Here is a 23,012-nt window from a genome sequence, read left to right as displayed (position 1 = left end):
TCAGGCACTGGGCCAGGCTCTGGGGCCCTCCAAATGGAAGGACTAGACAAGCAGAGAGGCAACCCTGACCCAGTGGCCAAAACCCCACGATGAGGGGCAGACCTGGGTATGACGAGCGCCCATGGGACCAGCTGGCAGGGAGGGTCGAGGACGGGAGAGGGCCAGGCGGGGACTTGGGAGCCACCTTCATGCAAATAGGACGTCTGCCCTCAGGAAGCTGCCCGCCGGAGGGGTAGGCAAGCTGCCTCGAGGCCTGCCAGTCCCCCTTGCCTACAGGTCTAGAGCTGTCCGTGAACAAGGCTTGGGCACGCTTGGGTGTCCCACCCACTTTCCTGGGCAAGGCCTCCATTGAACCCCTCAGGGCACCCCTTGACCTCATCACCCCTTCTGGGCTCCTAAGAGCCTTTCCAAACACTCCCTGGGAACACACCAGCCCGCTGATCCCAGGAGATTTCCAGGAAATGACCTGCGTGGAGGCCCAGCACCCCTTGGGAATACGCTGTGCAGCCTCGTCTCCCTCCTGCCAGACTGTGACATCTCTGGCCAGGAGGAAAGGAGACATTTACACCAGTCCATCTCAAGGCCCAACGTCACCAAGGACTGCAAACCTCTCTCAGCAAGACAGACCCATAAGTGGCTGGGGACCTCTGGACAGGACTGAGGCAAGGCTGTGAAGCAGAGGAGGCTCGGATGGGACACCTAGGGAAGGATCTACAGCAGCAAGAGACCCGGGTTCCACCCAGGACTTCCTAAGACAGAGGAGAGGCCTGAGAAACTGAGGACCCCCAGGACTCTTCACATACCCTGGACCCTTCCTCCATCCTGGGTGGAGGAGGGAGTGAGGGGGCCTCTTCAGAAGCAGGGAATGGACAAGCCCACTGGTCAAGGCCCCTCTTGCCTCCCAAGTTCATGGGCAGGTGGTGATTGGCTGGAGCCCCTCATCTTCGGGCACATAAAGGAAAGGATGGTGATGGGAGAGACCCAGAGAGGACCCGACAGGCAGCAAGTCCGTGGCAATAGTCCCAGTGCCCCAGGACAATAAACTTCGTTCGCACTTTCTCTTCACCCTGCGTGCGGTCTGCAAGAGTCCCTCCCACTGTTCGCTATAGGACGCTGGGAGGCTCTGGGCCCCTTCTCTCCCAGCGCCCGCGGTCACCCAGCAGCCCTCCCCTTCTCCCAGAGCTAGGCCTACCTGGGGGTGGGCACTCCACACACATTCGAGGCGGGGCCAGATGCCCACAGCTGGGCCTCTTTTTGTCCCTGGGATTGGATCCCGGTGGGGGTGGGGCAGGGCTGTCCCATTCCCCAGCACGCCTCCTCTGCTGAGAAAACTGGGCACAGGCAGGCGTTGGCTAGAGAACGGACCAGCCCAGTTCCTTCCTAGCCCTTCCTTTCCGCTTCAGTCCTGGTCCATGGCTCCCGGCTCCGGCCTCCCTGCCTTTCCCGCTGAGTGCAGGCGGAGAGCACGGGAGGCGCCCGAGGGCAGGGTCTGGGGCTGCGCGATGCCGAGCACATGGCTCCTGCTGCTTGCCTACCTGACTTACCTGGCACTGGGCACCGGCGTGTTCTGGCTGCTGGAGAGCCCCGCGGCGCACGATTCCAGCGAGAGATTCCAGCGCGACAAGTGGGCGTTGCTGCGGAACTTCACCTGTCTGGATGGCCCGGCGCTGGACTCGCTGATCCGGGTCAGGGGCGAGCGGGGCGGCCCGGGCGCGTGGTGGGGCGTAGGGGGGTGGCTGGCGCAGCGGAGCGCGGGGTGCACAGGCAGGCGGCGAGAGGGCACGCACCGGCTCGGGTCAGGGCAAAGCCGGGAGCACTTCTCCAAAAGAAAGTGGAGGGCACAGACGCGGGGACGAACGGAGGCGCGCGTTGCCGAGTAGGGACCCCAGAACTGGGCTGGACCCCGATGGAAAGAGCCCAGCTCCGGCGAGAGCAATGCGCAGCGCGGCGCCATGAGTCCCCGGTTCGGGGCGAGAGGGCGTGACCCTCCCTGTCCAGAGAGTTGCGTGGCGCACACACCCGAATCTGGGGACGAGGACGACAAGGGGCGCGCTAACGGGGTCCAGAGCTGGCTGGCGGGGCCGACCGGGTACGGGCGGCGTAGGGACAGAGCGCGCTGGCCGGCTTGGGAGGTGGCAGGAGGGGTCGACCTGGGACCGCGCGGCGCTGTGTCGATGTCGGACCGCGGGCCAAGGGCGAAAGGGCACCCTTGGCCCCTTCCACCGGAGACCCAGGTGCAAATTTGAGAATTGGGGGCAAGGACGGCAGAGAGCGCTGGGCGGAGGCCTGGAGGGGCTGAAGGGGGCGGTGGGTGGGAGGATGCAGAGGTCACGGAGGACAGAGACTGCTGAGGGGGTGGGGGAGACCCATCGGGGCCTGGGGAGGAGGGCAGGCAGGCGAGGGTTCTTCCGGGCAGGGCCTCACAGATGGACGGAGGTCTCCTTCAACTCTGGGCAGGCGACGAGGGACCTGGCGCTGCTTGGATTTGGCGGAAGCATCAACGTCCTGGACCGTGGCTTGGTCAGTGGGTGCAGACAGTTGCGCCCCTAGACCACCATCCCCACCCTGCAGTCCCCGTGCCTCCTCTGGCGAGGAGGGCAAGGCCTGTGTGCCAGAGTCACCAGCCCAAAGCTAGTCCCCAGAAGGTAGCAGGGAACTGTGTCGGGTGGGAAGGGACCGGAGCAGTGGATTGGAGGTAGAGTCCTGAGCCCTTGAGACTGGGCCACTGTGGCTGGGCCTGGAGCTGGACAGGGAAAGGACTATCTCTGTTAAGAATCTGATGTGACACCTCCACCCCCTACATCTCAACTTCTACAAATACAGCCCGACTGCGTAGTCCTGGGGGCTGTGTGACACGCCGCTTGAAAAGGTGGTGAACTTCAATTACCAGCAGCCTGGGCCCAAGGAACGTGACAATGATGGCAACGGGAATGATAGTAAATGCTTCTGTGTAGCACTTACTGTGTGTCAGGCACTGTTCCTACTGTATTAACTTGCTTCATCCCCACCTACCTCACAGGTAGGTGCCATTATTATCATCCCCATTTTAGAGATGGATAAGATGAGGCTCAGAGAGGTTAAATACAAATGCACAGGTTCATAGCCAGTGCACTGGGGTTGTCAACCATGAGTACTGACTCAGTACAGATCTGTGTATGTGGGTGTTTCCCAAGGATCCCTGGGGGGCTCTCATCTCTTCCTCTCCACGCCCTCCTGCTCCACCCCCACTTCTCCTCCTTCCTCAACCCCCTGTGGATTCAACCATCCCCAAGAATAGGGATGTGGTATCTCCAACCCAGATCAACCCCCTGAGTGCAGACATGTAAGCGCAACTTCCCGCGGCCCTCAAACTCCCACGGGGTCAAGAGCAAGCGGTTCTCCTCCTCCCAGCTCTGTTCCTCCACCTGTTCTAAATCTCTGTCCTTGGCCTCACCTCCACACACCTTCACAGAGTTCTTAGATGCTTCTCTCACTACCCACACCAAATAAGGCCAGAGCCCTGGGCTTCTGAATATCTTCTCTCTGTGCCTCCCGGGCCACTCTGTGCCAGGATGCAGCCCAGGCCCTCTCCATCACTCACCCCTGCAGGACTCTCTCCCCTTCCCATCTGCCAGCATCTTCTATGCTGCCAGTTGCCACAGAGCACACGTACCTGAGCTTGCCTCCCCTTTGCTCGGTGACCTTGGGAGATGCCTGCCATGCCATCCCTGGCATGGCAGAGTCAAGCATGGCCTGGCTGCCAACTACCTTGCAGTCTCCCTATTCTACACCCCAGATGCAGTCCTCCCTCCCAGCCTTTGCTCCTGCGGCCCCATTTACCTAAACGTCCTTCCACCAGGAACAGTCCTATCCGACCCTCAAGGAAGGCCCAACTAAAACATCACCGCCTCCATGAAGCCTTCTGCCTCTACCGCCATCAGAATGCACACTTTCCCTATCTGTATTCCAACAGCATTATATTTGCAGTAATGACGATGATAGCAACTGCTAACCTTTCCCATGTTCCGTGTTCCAGACTGTTCTAAGTCTTTACACCTAATACCTCATTTAACCCTCAACGACTCGATGAAGTGGGTGCGCTTAGTACTCCCATTTTACAGAGAAGGAGACTGAGGAGCAGAGAAGTTGGATATCTTACCCGCGATCACGCAGGTGCACTGCCTGTGTGCCTAGAGCTGCAGGGACTGCACTGTATCAAAGTTAGTTAAGTTTTTGGCTCTGTCCTGCTGAAGACTGAGGTCATGTCTCCTTTATCTTCAGCTCCCCTAATACACCACATGTACCAGGGCTTGTTGCAAGAACAGGAGTGAGCAGGGGAGAGAACAAATGGAGTTCTTCCAGCCAGTGAGATATCCTGGGCTGACCTGGGTTCTGGGGTGAAGAGAGGGGAAGGAGCTATCCCCATGGTCCCTGCCCGTGGGGAGCCCCTGGTTGGAGGGAAAGAGCCTCCTAGCCCCAGACAGGCTGGGATCATTGTCACGAGTATGTGTGTGTGTGTGTGTGTGTGTGTGTGTGTGTGTGTGTGTGTGTGTGTTTGGGTGCAGGGGCCCCATCGCCCCACAGAGCCTGGTGGTCACTACAGCCTCTCCCCCAGGGCGTCATCCAAGCCTACCAAAATGGGGACATCGTCCTCGACAACACCACCAGCATGGGGCGCTGGGAGTTTGTGGGCTCCTTCTTTTTCTCCGTGTCCACCATCACCACCATCGGTAAGAGCAGGATGGGGCCAGGGAGGAGGGGCTGGGGAGGGCGGCCTCCCCTGGGGACAGGGCACCAGTTACTTTCGGAGAGGTTACTAGGGCCTCCTGGCTCTGAGCGTAAATAGACGCAGCAGCGTGGGCGCCGCCTGGGAGCAGAACCTTGGGCTCACTGAAGATGTGCTGAATCGGCTTCTGCATTGCACCCAGGTCCCCAGGAGGTTTGTGAAATGCTGCTCTGGGGACTTCTGCCTCACACAGCCTTTCAGGCAGCTGAGGGCCCCCCAGGTAGCAATAAAGACGCTGCTGGGCACAGTAAGTGTCCTGGTCTGCTCGGCCAAGCCCACCCAGCACTCAGCCTGGGTTACGGGGTGGTGAGGGCAGAGGGGAGGTAAGGGAAAGTTGGGGAGGAAGGAGGGACAGAAATCCAAAAAGAGCCTTTTGACCCCCTGTTCGCAGCCTTGGGGAAGGTGGCCCTTCCCACCTCTCCACAGCTCACTAAGGCACCCCCTCACCCCATCACCATCCTCTCCAACGCCTTTCCTCCCTCATACACCTGGACCCCTGGGCTAGACCTCCCTCCCCCATCTCTAGGCCTGTCCTCAGGAGAGCAGAGGTGGAACTTGTCCTGGGTGGGTGCCTGGGGACTGTTGTTTGGGGAAGAAGAGTGGCCTAGATCCCTCCGGCTCTGACACCCAGGATATAACTCCAGAGGGGCTGCCTCATCACCCTGCCTGGGCACCCTGCCTGGGCGCCCGGCCCGAGCGCCTGCATGACACCAGACTCACCACCAGGCGGCGGGCGGACACCACTGGTGGCTACCACCTCCAGCCAGCTCCACTCCCCAGGAAACTCGCAGTCACTCTCCTCCCCAGAGTGGAGCCAGGCAGACGCACCCAGAGGACTCTCCCTGTGGCTTTAAATAATACTTCTCGGAAGCAGATCTCAGGCTGCCCGGGGGCTTGGGCAGTCCTCCACCTTGAAGCAAGCATGCTTGGGAGGCCCCTCGACTCCATGGGCCCTGCGCCCCGGAAGGCTGGGGCAGGATGGTGTCTATTCACCCTTACACCCCCGGGTCTAGTACAAGGCCCGGCACACAGTGGGTGCTCAACAAATGCTGACATATCGAATTCCAAATATACCCACTCTACCACCATTTATTGAGCTCCAGAACAGGAGGGGATGTTGATGCAGTCACTGTGGGCCACATCTCCCAGATGTGCGGGGGTCTGTCATCTCTGAACCCCACACCTCCTACACTCTCTGCCCTGGGCCCGTGACCGGCCCACCTAATTCAGAATTTCGCAGCCTCTCTCTTCCCAGCTCTACCATTCCTGATGTGGACTTTGTCCCTGTCTCTTCTCTCCACTCAGTGCCGCCCTAAAGCTGTCTGGGCCGGCTCTGAGCAGGGAGGAGGGCCGGGGAAGGGGTCTCCACCCTACCCCACACGCCTGGTCTGCGTACCAGGCACGTAGGAGCACTTTTATACTCGAGATCTCATTTTGTCCGTATGGTCCAACCTCCAAGGATAAGGCTTCTTCTTCTCACGGATGAGGAAGCTGAGGCAAAGAAGTTGCACAACTTCCTCAGGATCACGTAGCTAGTAAGCCACAGGGTTGGAGTTCAAAACCCAGCTGGGGGCCATCCTTGCCCTTTCCAACAGCACCTACCCTTAGGGTGGGAATTCTAAAAGGCAGGAAAAAAGAGACAGCCATTCAGAGGTGGACAATAGGGAAGTTCATGATTCTGATTCCAACCACACACACACTCACACGGACACACACACACACATGCACACGGAGAAAATGCAGAGAAAGGAGGGGGAGAGGGGAGATGGGAGACCGGGTACATGTGGGACAGTTCACGACAGAAGGAAGGGGTCCTGAGAGGCGCAGCAGCGGGCTGCCTCCTTGGTACCCCTGTTACCCTAGGACCAGCACCCTGGGAGGGCTGTACTTTCCAAGCCCTAGAATGAAACAGGGTCTGACCGGCACACAGATACTTCTGGGCCAGCAGGATGGGCCTGAGCCCTGAAATCACTTATCATCTATAAAACCCATCACCAACTTGCTCTTTTATTCACTCAGCTACCCATCCATTCATTCAACAAAAAGACTGAGTACCTAGTATGGTCCAGATAGTTCTAGGTGCTGGAGATACAGTGATGAGCAAAGCTGGCAAGTCCCTGCTGCCCACAGGGGGCTGATATCCCATTGTGAGGGAACTCGTGAGAAACTAACACCTATCCTGAAGGAAGTGGCTGGAGGCTCTGCAGGCTCCCGCACCCCTCTGCCCACCCAGGGAGGGAGGAAACGAAGCGAGGACAGACGGGATTCTCACACTTCGTGGTGTGTACCCATGCACACAGCACCCCCTAGAGATTCGGTTTTCCAATCCGTCAATCTGGGCATAATCTGCATTGGGAAGGGTGGCTGAGGCTGGACTGAGGGAGCAAGTACAGCGCCCTGCATGGGAAGGGAAGGCCATGGTACATACCAGCTGCCATGTCCGTAGCGGGTCAGGAACGGGGGCCCCTGAAGACGGAAAGGCCTCCTGAAGTGTCTCCCTCTGGCCTCAGGCTATGGCAACCTGAGCCCCCGCACGATGGGCGCCCGCCTCTTCTGCATCTTCTTTGCTCTCGTGGGGATTCCGCTCAACCTCGTGGTGCTCAACCGACTGGGGCATCTCATGCAGCAGGGGGTGCACAGCTGCGCCCGCATGCTGGGGGTCACCTGGAAGGTGAGGGGGCTGCAGGAACAGGGGCGAAGGACGGGTCACTTCTAGAATGGGGGGCTGTGGTGGGAATCGGGGCCGTGGATGGCCAGGTTGTCACTACCCGGAGGGAGAGTCTCTGGTAGAAAATGATGGCCGTGGTGGGTAAAAGGGTTCACTGGTGGGAACAAGGGATCCTTCTGGGAATCGGGGTTACTGGTTGGAGTGTGGTGGGGTTGGGGTCACTGCCCAGAACGGGGGTCTTCAGTGATAAAGGGACATCAGTGGGGAGGGGACCTGGAGCTAGCCAAGGCCTTGTCCAGGAGCCTGGAGAACTCACAGCAGGGGCAGAGGCCCCAAAGGCGGCCCCCTTCCTACGAGGGTAGCGCTCACCCTGCCGTCGGCTCGGTGCGCCCCCAGGCTGTCTGCCCCCGGCCCCGTGCACTGAGCAGAGGCCTCATGGGGGCTGGGCGCTACGTGCACCCTCAGGACCCGGCCAAGGCCCGGTGGCTGGTGGGCTCCAGCGCCCTCCTGTCCGGCCTCCTGCTTTTCCTGCTGCTGCCCCCGCTTCTCTTCTCCCACGTGGAGGGCTGGAGCTACGTGGAGGGCTTCTACTTCTCCTTCATCACCCTCAGCACCGTGGGCTTCGGCGACTACGTGATTGGTGAGAACCCCCGGCGGGAGGCGGGAGGGGCGCCCTCCACACATCAGCCCATCGTCCGTGTCCCCGGGCACCTGCTGCGTGCCAGGCCCTGTAAGGGTTTGGGGCCCAAAGTCCAGAGGACACGGGCTTTGGCAGGTTCAGCTTGCCTTTGTGGTGTGATAGGGCTAAGGTCACCCAGCTAAAAAGTGACAAGCGGAGTTTGAACCCTGCGCCTCATGCTGTAAGCCACACTTCTGGCCATCCTGGAAAGCCTGAGAATTCCCCAGGCTCACCTCTTATTCTTAAAGCTCATCAGATAAAGGGGGGCCCTGAGTTCTCTCCCCCGTCCATCGTTGTCCCAGGGTCTCTCCTCCCCACTTCACCCCGCCCCACAAAATGCCCCTGGGTTCAGGGCCACGAAGCCCACATCACAGCCCAGGGGGTCTGGCAGGAGAGTCTGGGAGAATCAGAAAATCCCAGCCTCCCCTAACCCCCAAGCAATTGGTCTCCAAACTTGGTCAGTAAGAAAGGGCTGTGTGGCCCATAGGGTCCAAGGTGGGGTTTAATCAGCGGTCGTCACCCATCGTGGTCAAGTCAAGGGCCCCCGGAAGCGACTGTCCTTGTATTAAAAAGCTGTGGCAGTTGCCCAGCAGGTGGCAACAGAGGGACATTCTGCGGGGCGCAGGGGTGGCTGGACCCCCAGCCCCATCCCCCTTTACTCCCCCCGCAAAAGGGTCACCAAGTGAGCAGTGGCCATGGCCTCAAGGGGCTCTGTGCCCTCCTTCAGGTCTCTGGCCCTAAAGTGAGTTGGAGGCGCTGCCCTTCTGCTCTCCTGCAGAAGCAATGTGAACCCAGCCTGGAATATTGAAATGAGGTCCCACCAAAGTAACAAACAGCTAGAGCCCATTAAGCAGCCAAGAGCGATGACTGTCCCCACATTTACTGAGGAGAAGGACGAAGCTCACAGAGGCCAAGACGTTTGCCTGAGATTTTGCACAGCTAGTGGGGTATGACTTCTGACCTGACTCCAAAACTCTTAGCCCTTTCCAGACGGCCTCACATATCCCCTGTCTGGGCCTCAGTGTTCCTGTCTATAAAATGAGGGGCCGGTCTAGGTGATGGCTAAGACTCTGTGCAAAGTCCCCTTCCCTAAACCTCTCCTTCCCCAGGAAGCAAGGTCTGGTGTCAGGGGCGTCATGCTGCCCCTTCCTGATATCCTCTGTCTTGGAAGGGAGGCCATTGCTCTGGAAGAGAAGCTTTGGGACAGTTTCCTCCAAGTGCGTCATGCTATCACTCCTACCCTCAGAGAGGAGAGATGTATCTGAGGAGAGCTGAGCCCACCGTTCCCACATCTGCCCACCTCAGAGCTCAGAGAATGAGTTTTGGGTATGCCCTCTCCTCTCTGTTCCCACTGCCGTTTCCCTAGTCTAGGCAGGGCTGTTGCACATGGCTGGTTGTACAGGTTGGGCACTGCACAACCTTAACGGGTTGCCATTCACACAGAGCATGATGAGCATGGCACCCATGGACTGGTACAGCCTCTGTCCTTGTCCTCCCTTGGCTCTCATGACCTTTAAAATGACAAGTGCTATCATGTCACCTGCCCAGCTCCTCTGAAAACCTTCAGTGCTTTCCTGCAACAGCTGGCCCCCTCCACTGACTGCCCCCCACCTTACCCCAGGGCTCAAAGGATGAAACTCAGGATGTGTCCCCAGTGATAGTCCTAAACCCACAAGTCCTTGTTCTCTGAGGGTGCCCATGCAAGGAGGGGGGAGGAGAAGAGGGAATGGGACCCCCAACTGCAATCTCTTTGTACCCATGGATCACTAGGGCTCCTAAAGTTTGGTCCTAGATGGGAATAGCTGACAGCAGGCTCCCCTAGAAGCTTACCTGGAGGAACCTTTATGGGGTTACTGAGGACACACTCTGTGAGTATGTCCAGAGGCCCCACAGCCCCCTGAGGGAAGGCAGGGCAGGGGGAGGAGGGGGCAGGCCTCTCTAGACATGGGCAACCTGGAAATGTGAAGCAAGGCCTCTGCCACCACCGGGGGGGCGGGGGGATGGGGCGGCAGAGACATCCACACAGCTGCAGGAGTGAGGAGGGCCTGGAGGGCAGGGAAGCTGGTGTATTAGGCGCAGGGCCCCCAGAGTCCCCTTCAACCAAAAGCTCTGACTGAGAAGGCCTGGTATGAACCTATGAGGGCCCTTTAAGTCCAGAGGGACTGCTGGGCAGCCCACTCCCACCGAGTGGCAACAGGCAGAACTGTCCCCTTCACCACATCTCCAGAGATGTGCTACTCACACTTTTCCCTCTGCACCCATCTCAGTGTCTCGTGACAAGTGACCACACGTACCCTCACTTGCCCTCTGTAGATCACACAGCCCTGGGTTGAGGCTGTTATGGCCGGGCTGGTCAGAAGAGTATTTCATGGTCACCCACGTCCAGCGTAGAAGCGGAGAGCTCAGAGTGGAGAGGGAAGCAGGGCCCGGTCACATAGAGGGCCTCACAGGCCGAGTCACAGATTTTGGACTCTGTCCTAAGACTAAAGGAAGGCACTTATGGTTTTCAGGTGACATGATAATACTTGTCATTTTTAAAGGTCATAAGAGTCAAGGGGGGACAAGGACAGAAGCTGGAACAGTCCATGGGTGCCATGCTCATCATGCTCTGTGTGAATGGCAACCATTTAGGGTTGTGCAGTGCCCAACCTGTACAACCAGCCCCCGACTGCCTCATCTACAGACCCAGAGAGGGGAAGGAAGTTGATTAAGGTCATAGAGCAGGCAAGCCAAGGACAGGTCTAGGATAGACTCCCAAGCCAGGGATCCTCATACACATATGTTCTAAGATCTTCCATAGCTCAGCGGGGACAACCCACCCTCACTTCTTCCCCATGTCTCTCAGCCTTCCTCGTCCTCCAGGGATAGGACGAAACCCCTTTCTCGGATGGGAGTGCTGAGGTCCACCACCTGGACTCTGGGTGTCCACTGTCCTGTGTCAGCAGCCACAGGGTGTGTTGTCTTCCCAGTCGCTCCTCTATGCCCCAATGCCGTGGCCGGGACAGCCCCCAGGTCCCAGCCGCCTGCTCCTCCCTAGCTCACAGCCTCCGCTTCCCCCAAATGCATTTGCAATTCCGTTGAGCGCCTTGCCAGCTGCCAGGTCTCCTGCCACTTATGATTTCGGCTAAAAAACAATGAAATAAGAGGGGAGAAGAACACCTCCTCCCCTCCGTTGCCAGAAGCAAGTCGAGCTGAAGGGCAGAGAGCTGGCTCACGGCTGATCTCATTTGGGACCGCCAGCGGAACGGTGGCCCTGTAACCCAATCAGCCTAATCCAATCCCAGCTTCCGCCAGGCAGTGACTTCGGGCCCAGGGCTGTGGGCTCATCCCCGAGCTGGGGCCCAGGAGAGGGGCTCGGGCTGGGGAAGACAGGGAAAAGAGGTTGTGTTGGGGCCAGCAGGACAGGGTAGGGGGTGGACAGAGGGGTGGGCGGTACAGATAGCTGAGACAGAAGACGATGTCAAAGAAATAAGAGGCCAGATCTCTGCCCTTTGAACAATCCTGATCTGATAAGATAGACCCTCCAGCACAGAGCGAAGAGCTAAGTGATGGAGTAGGCTCTTGACACAGCTTATCTAAGCCTCCATCCGTCCCCTCCCTCACTCGTTCCTTATCCAGTCCTGACTGTGCTGGGGCACAGTGTGGGGATCCAAAGGCGAGGAAAGCAACCGCCTGACTATAGGTCTTACATGCCAGGCACCATCCTGAGCACTTTATGACGTGAACCCATATGATGGTCGCGACAGTCCTAGAAGGTGGACGCTCTTGTTGTCTCCATTTTATAGATGAGGAAGCTGAGGCCCAGAGAGGGTAAGTAACATACAGACTGCGGGAGACAGGGGCCCAGTCTAGTCTCTGGGGAGTAAAGTCTGAGCTGAGATCTGAAGGGTGAGGAAATGAAGAGCGTTTCTGAGCTGAGAGGACAGCAAGTACAAAGGCCCAGGGGCAGGAAAGAGGATGGATGGAGAAATGGGGGAAAGACCAGAGTGACTAGAGCACAGCACTCAAGGGGGAGAGGCAGGCAAAGCGGGGCTGGAGAAGCAGCTGGAGGGCATTGGGATGAGGATGTAGGATGAGAATGTTCTTCCTAAAGCTCCTGGAAAGCTCCCTTCCTTCAGACATGAGAAAACCAAACACGAAAACAGGCCAACCACAGAGCAGGCATTAGAATCTCTTGGAGGGTTTGTCAAAACACAGATTGCTGGGCCCACCCCCAGAGTTTGTGATTCAGTAGGTCTGGAGTGGAATCCAGTCATTCACATTTTTCACAAACTCTCAGGGGCTGCTGATGCTACTGGTCCAGGGACCCCACTTTGAGGACCACTGGGACAGAGCACAGAGTCCTTCAGAAAGACAAAGAATTTTAGCTTCTAAACCCTAGGAGTTAATCCAGGGAGGCTTCCTAGAATCCGAGGGAGGTGACCGCAAGACCAGCAATCTCAACCCGGTCTGGACTTCCCACATTCTACTCAGACACATCAAGCCATGTATGTCTGTTTCTGTTTTGGGAGCGTGGCCCTGACTTTCCCAGGTCTCTGTCCTCTGACCTTGCTTCTCCCCCAGGGATGAACCCCTCCCGGAATTACCCTCTGTGGTACAAGAACACAGTGTCTCTGTGGATCCTCTTTGGGATGGCATGGCTGGCCTTGATCATCAAACTGATCCTCTCCCTGCTGGAGGCTCCACAAGGATCGTATCCCTGCTACTGCCACAGCTCTGAGGGGAACTTCAAGCCCCGAAGCTGGAGACAGAGCCTGGATGGAGAGGCAGAGCCCCACTCCCCACAGCCAGGCTGCTCTCTGGAGGGACCTGTAATCATGAATTGCCCAGAACCCTCTGTTCAAGTCTCACACTGTGGAAAGGACAGCTAGCTATATTCTATTTGTTCCACCTTCTTCTTCAGCAGCAAGATCCCTGATTTTAAGCTTGGCATAAGACCACCCAGACTAAAGTCTACATTTTTTGGTCTTCCCTTAAAGCTAGGTGCAGCTATATGATTAAATGTTGCCCAACAGGCTACACAGAGAAGTATTCTGTGTGACTTATTATGGATGTGACTTCCAGTGTGTGGGGGATGCTCCTCTTTACCACGTCCTTCTTCTAGCTGGCTGCAATGCTGATACGGTGGCTGGAGCTCTGGCAGCTATATTGCACCATGAGGTAGAGGCCATGCTTGAGATTGGCGACACAATAAGATAGAAAGAGCCTGGATTCCTGATGTTTGCAGAGCCACCATAACAAACCTGGACTGAATACCACCAGACTTCATTTATGTAAGAGAGAAATAAATGTTGATCTTATTTAAAACGCTATTAATTGGGTTTTTCTGTCACTCATAACCAAATCTAATTCCAGTTCCAGATGACACACGCACCAGAGACAAAGGCAGCTTCTGAGACTGGAGTATACATAAAGAGAAATCACTCCCTCCCCAGGTGAGTTTGCCCAGGACTGGTGGAGGGAACGGATTGAGGGCCGCACTGCAGGCCCCCACAACCCCAGAGACCTTCCAGGTAAACTCACTAAAGATTTGCTGATAACTCTCAAGGTTGATACAGCCAGCAGGCAGCTGGTTCCAGTTTGGCTGCTAAATTCTTGCTCTATCACTCACTCATACCACAGAAAAGCCCAGGACAGGCCAGTGGGCTCCTTCTGCCTCAACATGCTCCACTGCATTTGAAGCTCCAACCACAGTTTGCAAAACCAGGTAGGATTTGCAGAGGTCACTTCTGTTTGCAGAGCATCTCTCCCTAAGCATTTCTGTCTCTCACTCAGGGTTGCCACTGAAGCAGCACATAGCTGTGTGGTCCCCACCTCACCCGGGAACCCAAGCCCAGCCAGGAGCCCCCGGCAGCACCAACCAGCACCTACAGATCACCTGGGGCAGTTGGGTTCTTGGCCTCAGTGGGTATCTGCAACTCTGCTCCCCTCTACCATCCTATAGGTAGCATCACAGGGACCTGGGGGGTGGGGCTCCATGTGGCCCCTCCCTGTGATGAACCCCTCAGCCTCAGGGCCCTCCTGGAACTGGGTCTGGGGCAGCCTCCTGGCCAAGGAAGAAGGAAGGGCTGTTACACCAACCAGCTCGTGCCAACTGGCCTGGGCCAAAGTGGACCAAGGCCAGACCCAGGAGCAAACACCAGCGAGTAAACAGCAGGGTCTGTGCCCACTTCTTAAGGCCCACAGGCTGGGCAGAGGAAAGTGGAGGTGAGGAAGAGATTGCTGGAGGTCTGGAAGTAGCATCCCTGTGTTGATACTTAGCACACTCCAGAAGGAGGACCTAGCAATTCAAAACTGGGAGAGAGGGAGAGACTGGAGTGCTGGGTTGGCCTCTGTGGCCCCAACTCTGTCTTGCCTTGAACCCCTTTCTCCTCACGCCTAGCCTCTCTAAACAGAGTCCCTCTCTCCCCAGCAAGCCCTTCACCGGTGCACACTCCTGCCTCTGCTCAGAATGCCCGCCCCAGAGGGAACTTACAACCTGTGGTGCTGGGGGTGGAGCAGAATAAGGCTTCTTGATTGGCCAGTTCCTTACAGACGTCTGCTCCACAGCCAATGAGAAGAGTTGCTGGAACTCTAAGTACAGATCCGGAAGTGGGGAGGGGACACAGGTGAAAAGTGAGGGGTTGTAGAGCGGCGGGAGAAATAGAGTAACGAAGTCGGGATCTGGGAAAGACACGAGAACAGAAAAGCCGACCTTAGGACAGAAATCATAGAGCAGAACGGGCGGCGAGGTCTTTCCCACGTGGAGCAATGATGCCGCAATAGGGTCAGCCAGAGAGCTGTGCACAGTGTGCAGGTAAGGAACCAAGTCATTCATTCGCTCACACAGCCTGGACCACCAAGTCCTGGAGGAGGAAGGAAAGGGGCCCCTCAGAGCAGTATACTGTGGTTGTAAAGGGCGTGAGTTTAGAGCCAGCCTGCCTGGCTCACCCACCAGCCCTGTGATCCTGGACAAACCACTTAAAGTTTCTTTGCATCAGTTTTCTCCTCTGAAAAATGGAGATAAGAGCAGAGCTGATCTCCCGGGATTAAACGAGTGACTGTGCAAAGTACCAGAAGAATGTGCGTCAGCCCAGAGGAAGAATGATGTGCATGTCAGCTGCTGGCCGTCCACGGCAGGCCCGGTGGCCGGGGCAGGAGGCGGACACTGTGCAGGCCGGCAGCCAGGTGACAGGCAGCGCCTCTGATGACCCCTCTCGGGGCTGGGGGCTGGCCAGGCAGGCTGGAGCCCTGCCCTTGGGCGCTCCCAGGCTGATGCCATGGTGCTGCTGGCCGGGATGAGGGGCCTGGACCCACATGAGTCAGAGGGGAACCTCCTAGCAGAGGCCAGGAAGTGTGTGCTGAGTGTGCAAGTGCAGGGCCAGGGGACCACGATGCGGAGGGACGGGCAGACCCCTCACACCAGCCAGCTGCTGCCTCTGCCTTCCCTCCTGGATGGGCTGCCCAGCTCTGTGGCTCCAGCACAGCCGGGACAAGATCAGACCCAATGTCAAGCAGCGGTTCCCTTTAAAACAGTGGCATCTTTTACGATCATCGTGGTCGTCATCATTGTCATTTCCTAACATTTATTCTGTGCTTAGTAAGCATCAGATGCTATTCCAAGCTCTTGGTCGTTTTCTTCTCCCATCAACTCTGTGAGAAAGGAGCTATTTATTTAATGCTGTTTTAACGTGGGGAAAATGAGATTTTCGATGGATGTTAAGACCAGAGGTAGCCACGGATCCCCGTGGGTGGGTAATCTTTTTTTTTTTTTTGCGGTATGCGGGCCCCTCACTGCTGTGGCCTCCCCCACCGCGGAGCACAGTCTCCGGACGCGCAGGCCCAGCGGCCACGTCTCACGGGCCCAGCCGCTCCGCGGCACGCAGGATCCCCCTGGACTGGGGCACGAACCCGCGCCCCCCACATCGGCAGGCGGACTCTCAACCACTGCGCCACCAGGGAAACCCTGGGTAACCTTAACTGTTGCTGCCAGTCCTCTGGGATGTAATGAGGGCCTGGCCTGGGGGGCAGGGAGACTTCCTTTAAGCCCATTGAGTTTGTAACCAGCCTCTCTGCTTTCTACACCTCATTTTCCTCATCTGTAGAAGAGGCTGGCTTCAGGGAATCTGAGCCTTACTACTTCTACACCCTCAGCTTTCGTCTGGATTTTCTAATTAACCACATTTCAGGGAGGGCAGTTCCTCCTGGCCCGACCCGACTCCTGGAGCTGTCTTAAGAGTTTGGATCCAAGAGATCTCTCTCCTCTCTCTCTCTCTCTTTCAAACACACACACACACACACACACACACACACACACAAGTTCACCAGGCCCTTGCCCCTACCCTCATGGCCCATCCGATGCTGAAGGCCCGGCTTGGGGAGGGATGTCCATTCATTTTAGGAGCCAGGACAGAGAAGGATTGACTCAGAGGGAGCTGGAGGAAGCCTCGGTCTGGGGCAAGAGCTATGCTGAGACTCCCTCATTCCCAATTCCCCTCGGACCTTACCACACCAGGTTCCACCCCAGGCTGCAGGCCTGGAGAGCACTGAGCTGAAGTCGGCCCCACAGACTGCCCCTCCCACCCTCCCCAAACCCCCCACACTGCTGGCCCCAAGACCTCCCAGCCCACAGATCCACCCACCCACCCACAGGGCTGGTCCTGGGCCTCCCGCCCCAGGCCATCCCACCCCGCATGTACATACGGTGCTGGTCCCTGGACCTCTGACCTCACCGACCCTCCTCCCTTCCCCCAATACACAGTGCAGGACTCCCTTATCTCCTGTCTCTCCTTTGCCCTTTGCTGGGAGAAACTCATCTCACTTAAAATTGTTCTTCGGAGCCAAGGAGACAGCCACCCTTCCCTCCCCCGAGGCCTTCTCAGCTCATCCCTAGGGTCTTTGCCCAAGATTACCAGCCCCGACTTCCACTCCAATCAAAAAATCTCTCCCAAGCCTTCCGGGACCCCTTGTAGCTCACAGCCTGCAGGCAGGAAGAGCAGCTGGAACTGGACATGGCTCTTGAAGGGCACCAGGGATGCTCCCCTCACCCCGCCCACCCCCTCACCCCCGGAACATTCTCCAGAAGTACGAAAGCAAAACTGTGCGAACTAGCTCCCCTCCAGCCACTGACCCAGGCTCCTGCCCTCTGTCTGGCCCTGGGGGTAGGATCCTGTTCAGCCTTTGCCCACATTCCAACCTTCTCACATCTTTTCAGACCAACTTTTATTATACCTCATTTAATTCTTCCCTGGCCTCGGGCAGACGTGAGTCTATATCCTGACTCTATCGCTTGCTGTACAATGCTTGAGAAGTCACATAACCTCTCTGAGCCTCAGTCTTCCCATCCTTAAAATGGAAACCCTGATACCAACCTCAGGAATGTTTTGAGGAATGTGAGGAAATGAGTAATGGATCAGAAAGCGCCCATGTTGTATCTAGCACAGTATAGGGCTCAGAAAGATTTGTTTCCCCCGCTTTCTCTTCTTCTTGGACTGAAGCTTCTCCCCCTCCACCCTCTTTCATCTAGCAGCTCATGAAGCCCTTCCGCGCCCCTTCTTCCCAGAGGACCTCCTGGACCTGCCTGCCCTTTGGCCCCTCCAGTGGACTTGGGAGGGGCAGGAAATAAGGAGGGGATGGAGGGAATAAATTTGCCAAAGTTCTGGGAAGCAAGGAGACAGATTGTAAAATGAGAGGGTTAGTGTGAGTCTTGGAGGGGCAACTCCCTGATCCGCCCACCAGCCAGGGCCTCTCGGGTCAGGAGGGGTGAGGTGGGGTGAGGGGCAGCGGAGAGGGGTGGGCGGGAGCCTCCAGCAGCGCTCTGGCTGTGCATCTCTCTCAGCTCCCCTCCCCATCTACCCTCTGCCTGTCTCTGAGCCCCTGAACCTTCCAGGGTGCGGGACAGGGGCTGACCCCTAAGGACTGTGTCACCCAGGCCCATTCGATCTTTGACTTCAGACTTGATTAAGCCTGAGAAGGAAAGTGATGGGGGGAGGTGGCAGGGAAAAGTCAGGGTATTTGCTCCCCTCTCCCTCTGGGTCCGGCAGTAGCTGTGCTCCTCACCTAAGGGCACAGTGTCTGGTGGCCCCTTTCCCAGGGTAGCAACGTTGGCTGGGTTCTCATAAGACCTCCCTTCCTTGCCCCGTCAGGCCTGGGGGAGTAACGACTCCGCCCTATTGCTAGTCCCTGGGAGCCGCACCATCGCTTAGACCTGCCCACACCGTACACGCTTCCTTCGTGACATTCTTTGCCATGAACTCTTGGAAAGTGCCGTCTGCTCCCTGCGAGGGCTTGATTGATCCGAGCACCCAGTTCATCAGTTTCTCACCTTCTCCTTGAGCCAAACCGGAGCCAGATGGTGGGGACAGAGGCTCAAAGCACTGAATTAATGCTCGGAGGAATCAGTCCAGCTGCCCTGGTCCAGGATCCAGCTCGTGCTCTGGGTAGCGAGAGTGGAGGCCCAGACTGGGTGCCAGGGCAACCTCGTCACTCTTGCCTGCCACAGCCTGGCTGGGGACAGGAGCACGAGGGAAGGGGAAAAGCCTCCTGGAAACCCTGGTCTGGGCCCTGCAGAGAAGTCAGGGAGGAAGGGACAGACCCTGCCCCCAACAGGAAACCCCTTCATCAGACTGGGGACTCCATGACCTGAGAAACCAGGTCTCCCCTATCTGACTAGATGCTCCCTTAGTGCAGGGGCTGCATCTCACTCATTTGTTTTTGTTTTGGGGGGGTTTTTTGTTTTGTTTTTTTTGTTATTATTTTTTTTTGTGTGGTACGTGGGCCTCTCACTGTTGTGGCCTCTCCCGTTGCGGAGCACAGGCTCTGGACGCGCAGGCTAAGCGGCCATGGCTCACGGGCCCAGCCGCTCCGCGGCATGTGGGATCTTCCTGGACCGGGGCACGAACCCGTGTCCCCTGCATCGGCAGGCGGACCCTCAACCACTGCGCCACCAGGGAAGCCCTCACTCATTTGTTTTTGTTTTTGTTTTTAAATTATCTCCAACATCTAGCTCAATCACCAACAAACATCTCCTCGGTGCAAAACTTAGAGACAGAAATGTACAAAACGTGACCCCCACCATCTTGCGGGGAAGCAGGCCCGTCTAACAGGCAGTGCAGCTCGTGCTGTGTGGGAGGTCCAGAGCAAGACCCTGGAGCTCCTGCCTGGCTCCAATCCCATCTTCCCACTCACTCTTGTGTGACCTTGGGCAAGTGACTTCACCTTGGAGTGACCGCCTAGTCCCGATTTTCCCAACACTGTCCTGGGATAGTCTCACATCTAAGGACACCCCTCAGTCCCCAGAACAGTGGGACCGTCTCCACTCTACTCTACCTCCCTGCGCCTCAGTGCCCTCATATGTGAAATGGAAATGATAATAGCAAGATCTGCCTCACGAGGAAGGCTGTCGCATAGATGAAGTGAGTTCATGTGAATCGAGCACTTCGAAAATGTCTTATGATTTGAACAGAGTAAGTTCTATATGATTTGCCTTCTTTGAGTTTCCTAGAAGCAGATCAGGGGACAAGATTTGCCTGCAAGTAGTTCATTTGGTAAGTGGGGCCAAGAAGCACCAGTAAGGAACTAAAGCAAGGGAAGAAAAGGAAACCAAGGCAGAGAGTGTTCACGAGCAGGTGACTGCTGTGGGCAGCTGGGGCTCCACCCGAAGCAGAACCCTGGAAGCCTGGGTGGAGCATGCCTCAGAGTTGCCCCCCGGAGGGGCAAGGAAGCTGGGGTATGTAATCCCCAAATCCCATTCTTACTGCTTGAGGGCTGCTCCCTGAGTCTGGAGGTGCTAGCTCCCCAGCACACATGGTGCAGAAGCCTGCAGAGAACACTGGGATATGAGGGCAGGGCGGATAGGGCACTGCCAGCATCTGACCCGTGTACCTTAACCACACTTATGATGTGCAGGAGAGAGGACCCTGCCCAGCTGTGGGAAAGGGGATCCAGACAGAAGGAGACAATGTCTGGGAGAGCTTTGAAGCATGAGTAGGAGTTTTCCAGGCAAAGGACGAGGCAGGCTTTGTACATGGTGCATGCACAATAAATGTTTAAATGATGCCAAATAAGTCGAGAGTGATTCAAATGCTTTAACTCGTAGGGCTGACTAGATGTTGGAGAGCTGTGGGCAGACAGAGGAGGAGGTGATGCAGTCAGGCCTGTGGGCATCAGGAAAGGCTGGATCAAGGCATGAGGCTCTGAGCTAGTCCCTGGTTGACAGGTGAAGAGGAGGGAGAGTAGTCCAGGTAGAAGAACTTTGAGATAGCTAAAGCAGAAAAGCAGGAACGGTCAAGGGTAGAAAAGAGTGTTTTAAAAAGGGAGGGCAGTAGAGAGGAGGGGAGGGAAAGAGAAGAGAAGGGAAGGAGAGGGAAGGCAAGGAAAGGAAAATAGCAGAAAGAGAAGGGACCAGTCAAACTTGGGAGGGGAGGAAAACAGACGTAGAAAGTCCGAACACAGGAGTAGAGGGAGAACCACAGAGGCTTGCATCACAGAGGTCAATGGAAGAGAGAGATAACATGGGAGCATCCAGTTCTGAACAGCTGAGTCCAACCCAGAGTGAAGGCATGAGCCATCCTGAAGACTTCCTGGAGGAGGTGAGTCCTGAACCAGCCAGAAGCTGCTGTCAGCCTAAGAACAGGAGCTTTGTGGAAAGAAAGCTGCAGGGGCCCTGAGAGTGAGAGTGAGCTGAGAGCAAGGCGCTGCCAGCAAGCCAGGAGGGAGGGTGGTTCCAGCGGTTATTACCGGAGCTGCACAAATATTGTTGTTTTGACTGGTAGTGGGGATTGGTTTATTTTTCCCCAGGAACCACAGTGTGATGTGCAGGTTCATTTTAGAACACGACACCATGGGAAGAGCAACAATCTCTGGCCTCACCTTTCCCACTTTTCCTGGTGAGACACACACATGCACACACACAGACACACAGACACACACACACAAAGTCTTGAAAAATAACCCAAACCACAAATGTCTAATCCACCGACACCAAGGGTCTGCTGGAAATATCTCACTTGACGCAATGGTAAGAACATTGCACTTTTTAAAATATGTAAATCACTTACAACAGTGCCTGGACTATAAAAAAGTCCATAAATGTCTTTACTATTATTTGGAGGCTGAATAGCTCAACAGCTAAGAGCATGGGCACTGCAGCTGCATCATCTGTGTTCAGAGGTCAGCTACACTGCTTACTGGCTTTGTGACAGTGGGCAACATGCTTAAGCGCTCTGTGCTTCAGTTTCTCCTTCTAACAGGGGTACTAATAACAGTACCTCCCTCACAGGGTTGTGAGGATTAAATGAGTTCACGCCTGGGAAGAGCTTAGAAAACAGCCTGGCTCAGAGTAAATGCTACAGATGTGATCATCATCATCATCATCACCTCCTGCCCTGGAAGGAACCAGAAATGACCAAATCCCTGAAGCTTGTGCCATAGACTCCCATCCCCCTCCTTCCCACTGAAAACCAAGCATACCTTGCACAATAGTGCCCTGGGACTCTGAGGGAGAAAGAGAGAGAGAGAGAACGTGTGATCTTGTGCATTTAACAGGAGACTTCAGATGCCCAGAGGCTTGATTCCAAGATGGTGTGAACCTCCCCTTTTCACCTCAAAACTACATCCAGGGGCCGAGCCACAGCTACCTCCCTCTCTACCACCCCTTTTAGGAGTCTCCTGAGGAGAAGACAAAGCCACCTCCCCACCCCGAGCGGACTCTGCCTGCACCAATTAAGCCAAGTTCCAGGGCCGGGGCTGGTAGGCGAACTGAAGCTTAGATCTGGTCACGGTTAGATCTCTCTTAGTGGTTGGGGTTGCCTGGAGAGAGAGGAGGTGAGAGCCCCTGTGCGCCATTTTCAGGTTTGCCTTGGAGCAATCCGAAACCTGAAACCTGGAAACCTCTCAGTCTTGAGTGTACATCCTTATCCCCTAGAGGGCTTGTTCAAACGCAGGTTGTTGTCCCCACCCCCCAAGTGTGTGACTTCTAAGACAATTTGCTTTTCCAACCAGTTCTTATGCTGAGGCTGCCGGTCCAGGAAGCACCCTTTAAGGACCAGGTATAGGTTTAGGAGCTTGAGCCTAGACAGACATTTATCTGAATCCCAGTTTCACTCCGAGGAGCTGTGTGACCTTGGCCAGGTCACAACCTCTTGGGCCACAGCCTCCCCACGTCTAAAACTGGAACTCTAATACCTGCTCTCAGGATGGCCCTGAGGGTTCCATGAGGACAGGACGTGGAGGCAAAGCCACCAGCACAACGTCTGTCTGGCCCCACGAAATATACCCTGTGTCTATTGTTATTGATATTATTCCCCCAGTGGCTGGGATGGGTGAGTTGCCTCCAGGATCTTCTCTTCCTCAGCGATGCACCCCCAATCATTAGATGGGCACAATGGTGTGCAGAATAAAGACCACATTTCCCAGGCTCCTTTGAGACAGTGTAGCCTTATGGTAAGCACTGACTAATGGGTTGTGCATTAAAAGGGATATTGGTTTGCGACTGAAACAAGAGATGCAAAATAGTAGTGACCCAAGTAATGGAGAAATGTATTTATTTCTCATGTAAATGCCTGATAGGTGGTCTATGGCCCTTCTATCTTGTTGCTCTCTCATTCTCAATAGAAGACCTTTATCTCATCATATAGGATAGCTGCTCCAGCTCCTGCCATCACATCCACATCCCAGAGAGTGGGAAGGGGAGAAAAGGGAAAGGAAGATCAAACTTCTTCCCTTTAAGGTCACAATTAGTGGCTGTAAGTATCATTTCTACTCACAGTCTATTAGCCAGATGTTAGTCACATGACCACATCTACCTGCATGGGAGGCTAGGAAATGTAGTCTTTAGAGGAGCAGCTACGGGACCAGTCAAACATGCTCTTACTATGTAAGAAGGGGAGAATGGCTACAGTGCTTGCAACAGGATAGAGTCA

At 56.0% G+C, this 23,012-nt stretch overlaps 1 protein-coding gene across 1 annotated transcript; it reads left to right on the top strand.

The window, feature by feature from the left end:
* The first annotated feature begins 1,342 nt into the window (after nt 1–1,342).
* On the top strand, nt 1,343–13,424 carry KCNK17 (potassium two pore domain channel subfamily K member 17). Its single transcript, XM_004267642.3, has 5 exons — nt 1,343–1,685; nt 4,595–4,709; nt 7,276–7,436; nt 7,899–8,073; nt 12,676–13,424. Exons 1-5 carry the CDS (start codon nt 1,413–1,415, stop codon nt 12,981–12,983), a joined length of 1,032 nt encoding a protein of 343 aa, XP_004267690.1. The 5' UTR covers nt 1,343–1,412; the 3' UTR covers nt 12,984–13,424.
* The last annotated feature ends 9,588 nt before the right edge of the window (nt 13,425–23,012 follow it).

Source organism: Orcinus orca, chromosome 10 (genome assembly GCF_937001465.1).
Source record: "Orcinus orca chromosome 10, mOrcOrc1.1, whole genome shotgun sequence".
NCBI lineage: Eukaryota > Metazoa > Chordata > Mammalia > Artiodactyla > Delphinidae > Orcinus > Orcinus orca.
Note: the sequence above shows the minus strand (reverse complement) of the source record. Positions and strands in the feature narration are given on the sequence as shown.